The following is a 12,992-nucleotide window of genomic DNA, read 5'->3' as shown; positions in this document are numbered from 1 at the left end:
ACTAAAGAGACAGAGAGAGAGACATATACAGAGAGACGAAAAAGACAGAGAGGAGACGAGATTGAGAGAGAGAGAGAAAGAGGGAGACTAAAGAGAGAGAGAGAGAGACTAAAGAGAGAGAGAGAGAGAGAGAGAGACATATACAGAGAGACGATAAAGACAGAGGGGAGACGAGATTGAGAGAGAGAGAGAGAGAGAGAGAGAGACTAAAGAGAGAGAGAGAAACTTAAGAGACCGAGGCAGAGAGAGAGACAGAGAGAAGGAGACAAGAGAGTAAGAGAGAGACAGAGACCAAGGGAAAACGAGAGACACAAAGCGAGAGAGAGAGAGAGAGAAACACACAGAGACTGAGAAAAAAGATAGAGAGAATCAAAAGCAAATCACAGAGAGGCAGATGTATAAAAAGGGGTAGAAAGGGAGGACAGAGACAGGGAGAGACAACGAGAGAGAGAGAGAGAGAATGAAAGAGCAGGGTTGGAGCACTGAAGCAGAAGCAATGCTCAATCTGGACTGACAGATGAAGAGAACAGGCTGGGTTGGAGGCTCAGTCTTCAGGTGACGAGAGGAGAGGACGGCAGGGAGCGAACGGGTCTGGGCAACGGCGACAGGTAAGAAGGAGTCTGCACGGGAGCTTGGGAGCGGGCTCTGGGTACCGGGGGAGCGGGGGAATCCGACAGCGATTATAGAGGGTCTGAAACGACAGCTCAGATCAGGCTGGGGTTTAGATTCAGCGCCATGTGTTGGACGCTTGCCCCATGTGCAGTATTCACGTGGCTTCACAGTATCGGGACTTGAACCCTCTCCAGTCGAGCCTCTCCGCCACTGATGTCCGTAGACTGTAGGGCTCGATGCCGTTGAGATTCTCTCTGGGTGAGGTGTCACTGATGGAGTTTAAGTGCGGTAAATCGGGCTTTGGAGAAGAGGCACAGCGTTTCTGCTCCTGGTGCAGCATCGAGCTCCGTGAATTCTACCTCCCTCGGGCACGCTACCAAATCGATCGCTGTCACCTCCTAATTGGTACCGTTGACACTGAGACACTCACGGGCCGTACAGTACCAGGCGGGAGTGAATCGTTCCCCTTTTACCCACTGTGTGCTGTACATGTACAGGAGCTGACACTGAGACACACACGGGCCGTACAGTACCAGACGGGAGTGAATCGTTCCCCTTTTACCCACTGTGTGCTGTACATGTACAGGAGCTGACACTGAGACACACACGGGCCGTACAGTACCAGACAGGAGTGAATCGTTCCCACTTTAACTGGGGATCTGGCGTAGAGACGGACTCCCTGAGTCTCCGGAAGCAGTACGTCCCTCGGCCGAGGTGTGCGGAACCGCGATTGATATCTGTTGACCTCCTTCTCCTTCCAGATCGGACGGGACGTCTGCGGAAACCTGATCTGATCGCCACCTGAGGTGACCCCTTCTTCCCCCATCGAAGGACGGGGCGGCAACACCATCAGACTTTGGGGATCCGTAGTCCCCTCGTCCCGGAGAGAACGGGGGTGTGGTGAGGGGGTGCGGTGGTGGGAACCTGACATTGCTGTGGGCCTGTCTTGCCGACGGACCACCTGAGCCGGAGGGGGGTGGGCTCCCTGTGGAGTACGCAGGAGTTGACGCGTCCGTCTACTGTGGGCGAACCTGAGCAGAGGACCGGAGCTCAGTCTCCCAACGCTTTGGCTCCAACACTTCCCCGGCCCACCCGACCGTCTGGGGCGTCCCCTTTGAGAAGAAACCCGCCAGGGTGGGGTTGGGGGCTTTTATCTCCAGACCGCTGCCAGCAATTGAAGGACTCTGGGCACAGGACCCTCGAGTGGAGAAGGACCTTGGTTGTCGAGGAAGAGAGAGAGAGAGAGAGAGGGGGAGAGAAGAGCCGGGTCCCCAGCCTCCGTTTCCGCGCCGCCATGCCGCGCCTGCTTTGCCTCGTCCTCCTGCTGCTCCTCGGCCCGGCCTGGGCCCAGAACGACACCGAGCCCGTGATGCTGGAGGGCAAATGCCTGGTGGTGTGCGACTCCGACCCCCTGGCCGAGACCTCCCCCGCCGCCTCCTCCTCCTCCTCCCCCGCTGCCTCCTCCTCCTCCCCCGCCGGCTCCTCACCCTCCTCCGCCCTGGGCTTGTCCGTGCGCTCTTCCAGTGGCAAGGCCGCCTTCTCCGCCATCCGGGGCACCAACCACGAACCCTCGGAGATGAGTAACCGCACCATGGTAATCTACTTCGACCAGGTGAGCGAACGAGGTGGGGTGGGGGTGGTGTGGTGGGGAGAGGGAGAGAGCGCCTGACACACCTTCCCGGCGCCTCGCACCAGCGGCACCATTCGTCCTGCGGGGGGCTATTCAACTGCGCTGTGCAAAACGTGTGAAAGAATGCAGGAGATCGCGGGGGTGGGGGGGGCGGCTGGGGAGTTTGGGGAGGGGGCATGGCAGGTGTCCGAGGAATGGGAAGCAACGCCCTTTTGGGAATGGTAGAATCTGGCTGCACGTAGAAGGTGGCCATTCGGCCCGTCATGCCTGTGCCAGCTCTCTGAAAGAGCTGTCCAATTCGTCCCACTCCCCCCTCCCTGCTCCTTTCCCCGCAAAGCTCCACAAATTGTTTTCCTTTTCAAGTATTTATCCAATTTTTTTTTATTCGTTTGTGGGATGTGGGCGTCGCTGGCGAGGCCGGCATTTATTGCCCATCCCTAATTGCCCCTTGAGAAGGTGGTGGTGAGCCGCCTTCTTGAACCGCTGCAGTCCGTGTGGTGAAGGTTCTCCCACAGTGATGTTAGGTCGGGAGTTCCAGGATTTTGACCCAGCGACGATGAAGGAACGGCCGATATATTTCCAAGTCGGGATGGTGTGTGACTCGGAGGGGAACGTGCAGGTGGTGTTGTTCCCATGTGCCTGCTGCTCTTGTCCTTCTAGGTGGTAGAGGTCGCGGGTTTGGGAGGTGCTGTCGAAGAAGCCTTGGCGAGTTGCTGCAGTGCATCCTGTGGATGGTACACACTGCGGCCACGGTGCGCCGGTGGTGAAGGGAGTGAATGTTTAGGGTGGTGGATGGGGTGCCGATCGAGTGGGCTGCTTTGTCCTGCCCCTTTTTGAAAGTTATTATTGAATCTGCTTCCACCACCCTTTCAGGCAGCCCATTCCAGATCTTCACAACTCGCTGCGTAAAAAAACATTCCCCTCACCTCCCCCCTGGTTCTTTTGCCAGAGAAAATAGCAATGAGAAGGAGTGGAGGAACAGTCAGATTCAGGGGTACAGATACAAAAGTAAGAAAGACTTGCATTTATATTGCACCTTTCAAGACGTCACAAAGCATTTCACAGCCAATTAAGTACTTTATTTTTGAAGTGCGGTCACTGTTGTAATGTAGGGAACGTGGCAGCCAATTTGTGCACAGCAAGATCCCACAAACAGCAATGTGATGATGATCAGATCATCTGTTTTTTTTGGTGATGTTGGTTGAGGGATAATTATTAGCCCCAGGACACCGGGGAGAACTCCTCTGACAGTGCAGCGCTCCCTCAGTGCTGGCACAGGGGGAGGCCGTTCAGCCCCTGGAACGGGAGGAGGCCATTCAGCCCCTCGAGCCTGTTACCATAGGAACAGGAGGAGGCCATTCAGCCCCTCGAGCCTGTTCCGCCATTCAATTAGATCATGGCTGATCTGTATCTTAACTCCATCTACCCGCCTTGGTTCCGTAACCCTCAATACCCTCGCCCGACAAAAATCGATCAATCTCAGTATTGAAATTTTCAATTGACCCCCAGCCTCAACAGCTTTTTTTGGGGGGGAGGGAAAGGAGATAGTTCCAGATTTGCACTCCCCTTGTGTGAAGAAGTGCTTCCTGACTTCACCCCTCAATGGCCCACCTTTAAGTTTAAGGTTCTGCCTCCTCGTTCTGCAGATTTTTCTCTCAGGATAGGGGCGCGTCGCCGAGGCCCATCCCAACTCCCCCTGATAACGGCTGGCGGGCCGACTGCTTGAGTCATCTCGTCGTTTCTCCAATTGAGTCGCTCACTAGGCCATGAGCCAGTTGCAGGCCCAAGACCGGGTGAAGGAGTCAAAATCCATTCCATTGAAGGGTATTTGTGAGCGGGGTCGGATTCAAGACAAACCATCAGCTTCAAAGCAGCATTTTTCCCAGTGCCAGCCCACGATTTGGCAGCTTTACCGGGAACTCTCTGTCCTCCCCCTATTTCCACACTCCATCAAACACTCCCAGGGCAGGTACAGGGTTAGATACAGAGTAAAGCTCCCTCTACACTGTCCCATCAAACACTCCCAGGGCAGGTACAGGGTTAGATACAGAGTAAAGCTCCCTCTACACTGTCCCATCAAACACTCCCAGGGCAGGTACAGGGTTAGATACAGAGTAAAGCTCCCTCTGCACCGTCCCGTCAAACACTCCCAGGGCAGGTACAGCACGGGTTAGATACAGAGTAAAGCTCCCTCTACACTGTCCCGTCAAACACTCCCAGGGCAGGTACAGGGTTAGATACAGAGTAAAGCTCCCTCTACACTGTCCCGTCAAACACTCCCAGGGCAGGTACAGCACGGGTTAGATACAGAGTAAAGCTCCCTCTACACTGTCCCATCAAACACTCCCAGGGCAGGTACAGGGTTAGATACAGAGTAAAGCTCCCTCTACACTGTATACATTCTGAGGTGCTTGTTTGCTTTTTTACTATCATAGTATGTTATGGCACTGAATGAGGCTATTCGGCCCATCCTGCCTGTTCCGGCTCTTTGAAAGAGCTATCCGATTAGTCCCACTCCCCCTGCTCTTTCCCCATAGCCCTGTAATTTTTTTTCCCTTCTAGTATTTATCCAATTCCCTTTTGAAAGTTAATATTGAATCTGCTTCCACCGCCCTTTCAGGCAGTGAATTCCAGATCATCACAACTCGCTGCGTAAAAAAATGTTTCCTCATCTCCCCCTCTGGCTCTTTTGCCGATCACCTTCAATCTGTGTCCTCTGGTTACCGACCCTCCTGCCACTGGAAACAGTTTCTCCTTATTTACTCGCTCAAAACCCTTCATGATTTTGAACACCTCTATCAAATCTCCCCTTAGCCTTCTCTGCTCTGAGGAGAACAACCCAGCTTCTCCAGTCTCTCCACATAACTGAAGTCCCTCATCCCTGGGACCATTCTAGTAAATCTCCTCTGCACCCTCTCCAAGGTCTTGACATCCTTCCTAAAGTGCGGTGCCCAGAATTGGACACAATACTCCAGCTGGGGCCGAGCCAGTGATTTATGAAGGTTTAACATAACTTCCTTGCTTTTGTGCTCTGTGGGCTCATTTTGAAATGGTGGCAGTGGGGGGGTGGTGGTGAAGGTGCATGAGGCAAACCTGAATAAACAAAACTTACCGTTTCTGACGTGATCGCAACATAATTGATGGTGATTAACGTGCTCTCCGGGTTTATGTCCAGCAGCCCCTGATTGACAGGCTGGCTGCTGACAGGAGCTGCAATGTGTGGGTGGAGGGGGGGGTGGGGAAGAGAAAGAGAGAGAGCGAGACGTCATCCGGTACTGGAACAGAAGATTGGGAGATCGGGGGGGAGAGTGGGAGATCGGGGGGGAGAGTGGGAGATCGGGGGGGAGAGTGGGAGATCGGGGGGGAGAGTGGGAGATCGGGGTGGGAGAGTGGAAGATTTGGGGGGGGAGTGGAAGATCGGGGGGGGGGAGTGGAAGATCGGGGGGAGAGTGGGAGATCGGGGGGGTGAGTGGAAGATCGGGGTGGGGGAGAGTGGGAGATCGGGGGAGAGAGTGGGAGATCGGGGGGGGGGAGTGGAAGATCGGGGGGGAGAGTGGGAGATCGGGGGAGAGAGTGGGAGATCGGGGTGGGGGAGAGTGGGAGATCGGGGGGGAGAGTGGAAGATCGGGGGGGGGAGTGGAAGATCGGCGGGGGGGAGAGTGGGAGATCGGGGGGGGAGAGTGGAAGATCGGGGGGGGAGAGTGGAAGATCGGGGGGGGGAGAGTGGAAGATCGGGGGGGGGAGAGTGGAAGATCGGGGGGGGAGAGTGGAAGATCGGGGGGGGAGAGTGGGAGATCGGGGGGGGGGCAGTGGGAGATCGGGGTGGGGAGAGTGGAAGATCGGGGTGGGAGAGTGGGAGATCGGGGGGGGGGAGTGGAAGATCGGGGGGGAGAGTGGAAGATCGGGGGGAGAGTGGAAGATCGGGGGGGGGGAGTGGAAGATCGGGGGGGGGAGAGTGGGAGATCGGGGGGGGAGAGTGGAAGATCGGGGGGGGGAGTGGAAGATCGGGGGGGGGGAGAGTGGGAGATCGGGGGGGGAGAGTGGAAGATCGGGGGGGGAGAGTGGAAGATCGGGGGGGGAGAGTGGAAGATCGGGGGGGGGAGAGTGGAAGATCGGGGGGGGGGGAGTGGAAGATCGAGGGGGGAGAGTGGAAGATCGGGGGGGGGGGCAGAGTGGAAGATCGGGGGGGGGAGAGTGGAAGATTCGGGGGGAGAGTGGAAGATTCGGGGGGGGAGTGGAAGATCGGGGGGGGGGAGAGTGGGAGATCGGGGGGGGAGAGTGGAAGATTCGGGGGGGGAGTGGAAGATTCGGGGGGGGGAGTGGAAGATTCGGGGGGGGAGTGGAAGATCGGGGGGGGAGTGGGAGATCGGGGGGGGGGAGTGGGAGATCGGGGGGGGAGAGTGGGAGATCGGGGGGGAGAGTGGAAGATCGGGGGGGAGAGTGGGAGATCGGGGGGGAGAGTGGAAGATCGGGGTGGGGAGAGAGTGGAGATCGGGGGGGAGAGTGGAAGATCGGGGGGGGAGAGTGGAAGATCGGGGGGGGGGAGTGGGAGATCGGGGGGGGGGAGTGGGAGATCGGGGGGGGAGAGTGGGAGATCGGGGGGGAGAGTGGAAGATCGGGGGGGGAGAGTGGAAGATCGGGGGGGGGAGAGTGGAAGATCGGGGGGGGAGAGTGGAAGATCGGGGGGGGAGAGTGGGAGATCGGGGGGGGAGAGTGGGAGATCGGGGGGGGGGAGTGGAAGATCGGGGGGGAGAGTGGAAGATCGGGGGGGAGTGGAAGATCGGGGGGGGAGAGTGGGAGATCGGGGGTGGGGGAGTGGAAGATCGGGGGGGAGAGTGGAAGATCGGGGGGGGGGGAGTGGAAGATCGGGGGGGAGAGTGGAAGATCGGGGGGGGAGAGTGGAAGATCGGGGGGGGGGAGTGGAAGATCGGGGGGGGAGAGTGGAAGATCGGGGGGGGAGAGTGGAAGATCGGGGGAGAGAGTGGGAGATCGGGGGGGGGGGCAGTGGGAGATCGGGGTGGGGAGAGTGGAAGATCGGGGTGGGAGAGTGGAAGATCGGGGGGGGAGAGTGGAAGATCGGGGGGGGAGAGTGGAAGATCGGGGGGGGGAGTGGAAGATCGGGGGGGGGGAGTGGAAGATCGGGGGGGGGGAGTGGAAGATCGGGGGGGGGGGAGAGTGGAAGATCGGGGGGGGAGAGTGGAAGATTCGGGGGGGAGTGGAAGATCGGGGGGGGGAGAGTGGAAGATTCGGGGGGGGAGTGGAAGATTCGGGGGGGGAGTGGAAGATCGGGGGGGGGAGAGTGGAAGATCGGGGGGGGGAGTGGAAGATCGGGGGGGGAGAGTGGAAGATTCGGGGGGGGAGTGGAAGATTCGGGGGGGGGAGTGGAAGATCGGGGGGGGAGTGGAAGATTCGGGGGGGAGTGGAAGATCGGGGGGGGAGTGGAAGATCGGGGGGGAGTGGAAGATCGGGGGGGGAGAGTGGAAGATTCGGGGGGGGAGTGGAAGATCGGGGGGGGGAGTGGAAGATCGGGGGGGGAGAGTGGAAGATTCGGGGGGGAGTGGAAGATCGGGGGGGGAGAGTGGAAGATCGGGGGGGGAGAGTGGAAGATCGGGGGGGGAGAGTGGGAGATCGGGGGGGGAGAGTGGAAGATCGGGGGGGGAGTGGAAGATCGGGGGGGGGGAGTGGAAGATCGGGGGGGGGGAGTGGAAGATCGGGGGGGGGAGTGGAAGATCGGGGGGGGGGAGTGGAAGATCGGGGGGGGGGAGTGGAAGATCGGGGGGGGGGAGAGTGGAAGATCGGGGGGGGAGAGTGGAAGATTCGGGGGGGGAGTGGAAGATCGGGGGGGGGAGAGTGGAAGATTCGGGGGGGGAGTGGAAGATTCGGGGGGGGAGTGGAAGATTCGGGGGGGGAGAGTGGAAGATCGGGGGGGGAGTGGAAGATCGGGGGGGGAGAGTGGAAGATTCGGGGGGGGAGTGGAAGATTCGGGGGGGGAGTGGAAGATCGGGGGGGGAGTGGAAGATTCGGGGGGGAGTGGAAGATCGGGGGGGGAGTGGAAGATCGGGGGGGGAGTGGAAGATCGGGGGGGGAGAGTGGAAGATTCGGGGGGGGAGTGGAAGATCGGGGGGGGGAGTGGAAGATCGGGGGGGGAGAGTGGAAGATTCGGGGGGGGAGTGGAAGATCGGGGGGGGGGAGAGTGGAAGATCGGGGGGGGAGAGTGGAAGATCGGGGGGGGGTGAGTGGGAGATCGGGGGGGGAGTGGGAGATCGGGGGGGGGAGTGGGAGATCGGGGGGGGAGAGTGGAAGATCGGGGGGGGAGAGGGGAAGATCGGGGGGTGAGTGGAAGATCGGGGGGGGGAAGAGTGGGAGATCGGGGGGGGAGAGGGGAAGATCGGGGGGTGAGTGGGAGATCGGGGGGGGGAGAGTGGAGATCGGGGGAGAGAGTGGGAGATCGGGGGAGAGAGTGGAAGATCGGGGGAGAGAGTGGAAGATCGGGGGGGGAGAGGGGAAGATCGGGGGGGGGGAGAGTGGAAGATCGGGGGGGAAGAGGGGAAGATCGGGGGGGGGGGAGAGTGGGAGATCGGGGGAGAGAGTGGGAGATCGGGGGGGGAGTGGAAGATCGGGGGAGAGAGTGAAGATCGGGGGGGGGGGAGTGGAAGATCGGGGGGGAGAGTGGGAGATCGGGGGGGGGGAGAGTGGGAGATCGGGGGGGGGGGAGAGTGGGAGATCGGGGGGTGGGGAGAGTGGGAGATCGGGGGGTGGGGAGAGTGGGAGATCGGGGGGGGAGTGGAAGATCGGGGGGGAGAGTGGGAGATCGGGGGGGGAGTGGAAGATCGGGGGGGGGAGAGTGGGAGATCGCGGGGGGGAGAGTGGGAGATCGGGGGGTGGGGAGAGTGGGAGATCGGGGGGTGGGGAGAGTGGAGATCGGGGGGGGAGTGGAAGATCGGGTGGGGAGAGTGGGAGATCGGGGAGAGAGTGGAAGATCGGGGGGGGAGAGGGGAAGATCGGGGGGGGGAGAGGGGAAGATCGGGGGGGTGAGTGGAAGATCGGGGGGGGGAGAGAGTGGGAGATCGGGGGAGAGAGTGGAAGATCGGGGGGGGGGGGAGAGTGGGAGATCGGGGGAGAGAGTGGGAGATCGGGGGGGGGAGTGGAAGATCGGGGGAGAGAGTGGAAGATCGGGGGGGGGAGAGTGGGAGATCGGGGGGGGGGGGAGTGGAAGATCGGGGGGGGAGAGTGGGAGATCGGGGGGGGGAGAGTGGGAGATCGGGGGGGGGAGAGTGGGAGATCGGGGGGGGGAGAGTGGAAGATCGGGGGGGGAGTGGGAGATCAGGGGGGGGGAGAGTGGAAGATCGGGGGGGGAGAGTGGGAGATCAGGGGGGGGGGGAGTATGAGATCGGGGGGGGGGAGAGTGGGAGATCGGGGGGGGAGAGTGGGAGATCGGGGGGGAGAGTGGAAGATCGGGGGGGGGAGAGTGGAAGATCGGGGGGGGAGAGTGGGAGATCGGGGGGGAGAGTGGGAGATCGGGGGGGAGTGGGAGATCGGGGGGGAGAGTGGAAGATCGGGGGGGGGGAGTGGGAGATCGGGGGGGAGAGGGGAAGATCGGGGGGGAGAGTGGGAGATCGGGGGGGGAGAGTGGGAGATCGGGGGGGGGAGAGGGGAAGATCGGGGGGGAGAGTGGGAGATCGGGGGGGGGGGGAGTGGGAGATCGGGGGGGGGGAGTGGAAGATCGGGGGGGGGGGGAGTGGAAGATCGGCGGGGGGGAGAGTGGGAGATCGGGGGGGGGGAGTGGAAGATTCGGGGGGGAGAGTGGGAGATCGGGGGGGGGAGAGTGGGAGATCGGGGGGGGGAGAGTGGAAGATCGGGGGGGGGAGAGTGGGAGATCAGGGGGGGGGGGAGTATGAGATCGGGGGGGGGAGAGTGGGAGATCGGGGGGGGAGAGTGGAAGATCGGGGGGGGAGAGTGGAAGATCGGGGGGGGGAGAGTGGAGGATCGGGGGGGAGAGTGGAAGATCGGGGGGGGGCAGTGGGAGATCGGGGGGGAGAGTGGGAGATCGGGGGGGGGGGGAGTATGAGATCGGGGGGGAGAGTGGGAGATCGGGGGGGGAGAGTGGGAGATCAGGGGGGGGGGAGTGGAAGATCGGGGGGGGAGAGTGGGAGATCGGGGGGGGGGGGGAGTATGAGATCGGGGGGGAGAGTGGAGATCGGGAGATGGGGGGGAGAGTGGAGATCGGGGGGAGAGTGGAAGATCGGGGGGGGGGGAGTGGGAGATCGGGGGGGGGTAGTGGGAGATCGGGGGGGGAGAGTGGGAGATCGGGGGGGTGAGTGGGAGATCGGGGGGGGAGAGTGGGAGATCGGGGGGGAGAGTGGAAGATCGGGGGGGGGGAGTGGGAGATCGGGGGGGGGGAGTATGAGATCGGGGGGGGAGAGTGGGAGATCGGGGGGGGAGAGTGGGAGATCGGGGGGGAGAGAGTGGGAGATCCGGGGGGGGGAGTGGGAGATCCGGGGGGGGGGAGTGGGAGATCGGGGGGGGGGAGTGGAGATCGGGGGGGGGGAGTGGGAGATCGGGGGGAGAGAGTGGGAGATCGGGGGGGGGGGGGGAGTGGGAGATCCGGGGGGGGGAGTGGGAGAACCGGGGGGGGGAGTGGGAGATCCGGGGGGGGGAGTGGGAGATCGGGGGGGGGGGGGGAGTGGGAGATCCGGGGGGGGGAGTGGGAGATCCGGGGGGGGGAGTGGGAGATCCGGGGGGGGGAGTGGGAGATCCGGGGGGGGGAGTGGGAGGTCGGGGGAGAGAGTGGGAGATCGGGGGGGAGAGTGGGAGATCGGGGGGGGGGGGAGTGGGAGATCGGGGGAGAGAGTGGGAGATCGGGGGGGAGAGTGGAAGATCGGGGGGGGGAGTGGGAGATCGGGGGGGTGAAGGGAGAAGGGGAGAGATTGGGGGGTGAAGGGGAGAGATTGGGGGGTGAAGAAGGGGATATTGGGGGACATTGGGGATGCTGAAGGGAGGGTGAGATCGGAGAGGGAGACATCGGTCACCGGAGCAGGGTGGAAAGGTCGGATGATTTTGTGTTTTAACTTCGTACAATGGTTTTTTTATGTGATTTATTTTGTTTCGTTTTGCCTGCTCCGGCCCTTCACACCTGGTTTCCCAGGTAAGTTTAAAAATCGTTCTAACTTCCTAATATGTCACATGTAAATGCCCTTAAGTACCTCAATGAGGCACGTTTGGTTCTTTAACTATCATCCCGCTGGCTTTAATTGCTGGTGGGACTTCAGGATTCGGGACGCCCGCGAGCAACACAGGCGCGTCTGTGGGGAACTCGGACGTTGGTGGTCGGAGCCGGGTTCCAAACCCACTCTGCATTTCTGCAATTTTCACAGCCCCCAACGCACCCACAATTTACGTTTAAAATCGAGCCCATGTGCCTCTATTAATAAAGCCCAGGATCCCGTATACCTTTTTAACAGCCTGCTCAACTTGTCCTGTCACCTTCAAGATTTGTGTACACACACCCCCAGGTCTCCCTGTTCCTGCACTCCCTTTAAAATTAGTTTATATTGCCTCTCCTCATTCTTCCTACCAAAATATAACAGTTCAGACTTCTCTATGTTAAATTCCATCTGCCACGTGTCTGCCCATTTCACCAGTCTGTCTCTGTCCTCCTGAAGTCTGTCACTATCCTCCTCATTGTTTGCTACATTTCCGAGTTTTGTGTCATCTGCAAACTTTGAAATGATGCCCTCTATACCCAAGTCCAGGTCATTAATATATATGAAAGAGAGCAGTGGTCCAAATACTGACCCCTGGGGAACACCACTGTATACTTCCCTCCAGTCTGAAAAAGAACCGTTCACCACTATTCTCTGCTTTCTGTACTTGAGCCAATTTTGTATCTGCACTGCCACTGTCCCTTTAATCCCATGGGCTTTAATTTTGCTAACATGTTTATTACGTGGTACTTTATCAAATGCCTTTTGAAAGTCCATATACACAACATCAACCGCACTCCCCTCAACGACCCTCTCCGTTACTTCATCAAAGAACTCAATCAAGTTAATCAAACACGATTTTCCTTTAACAAATCCGTGCTGACTTTCAATTATTAGTCCAGACTTTTCCAAGTGCCAATTTATTTTGTCCCGGATTATTGTCTCTAAAAGTTTCCCCACCACCGGTGTTAGGCTGACTGGTTCACTCCCTCTCCCCTTTTTCGATCAGGGGTGTAAGATTTGCAGTCCTCCGGCCCCATCCCCGTATCGAAAGACGATTGGAAGATTGTGGCCAGAGCCTCCGCAGTTTCCACCCTTACTTCCCTCAGTGACCGAGGATGCATCCCATCTGCATTGGGTGACTTTTCTACTTTGAGTACTGCCAATCTTTATCTATTTTTATCCTCTCCAGTATCGCTATTATCTCTTCCTTTACTGCTACAATGGCAGCATCCTCTTCTGTAGTGAAGACGGATGTGAAGTATTCATTTAGTGCCTCAGCCATGCCCTCTGCCTCCACAAGATGTCCTTTTTTGTCCCTCATCGGCCCCACCTCTCCTTTGACTCCCCGTTCACTATTGATACGTTTATTTGTCCCAGGTGCTGGTGAATATCGGCGGCCATTTTAACCGGGAGCTCAGCGCCTTCATCGCGCCTCGCAAGGGAATCTACAGCTTCACCTTCCATGTCGTGAAGGTCTACAACCGCCAGACCATTCAGGTCAGTGACCCTGAGAGCACGGGCCCTCGAGGGGGATGGAGGTCTCA

General features: G+C 59.7%; 1 protein-coding gene across 1 annotated transcript; it reads left to right on the top strand.

Moving 5' to 3' along the window:
* Nucleotides 1-1,832: 1,832 nt before the first annotated feature.
* On the top strand, nucleotides 1,833-12,945 carry LOC137313987 (cerebellin-1-like; the record flags this gene model as incomplete). Its single annotated transcript, XM_067979671.1, has 2 exons — nucleotides 1,833-2,224; nucleotides 12,826-12,945. Coding segments are annotated over exons 1-2 (438 nt in total), but the record flags the coding sequence as incomplete, so codon positions are not given.
* Nucleotides 12,946-12,992: the final 47 nt, after the last annotated feature.

Source organism: Heptranchias perlo, unplaced genomic scaffold (assembly GCF_035084215.1).
Source record: "Heptranchias perlo isolate sHepPer1 unplaced genomic scaffold, sHepPer1.hap1 HAP1_SCAFFOLD_498, whole genome shotgun sequence".
Taxonomy (NCBI): Eukaryota; Metazoa; Chordata; class Chondrichthyes; order Hexanchiformes; family Hexanchidae; genus Heptranchias; species Heptranchias perlo.
This window is presented reverse-complemented; position numbering and strand designations above follow the sequence as displayed.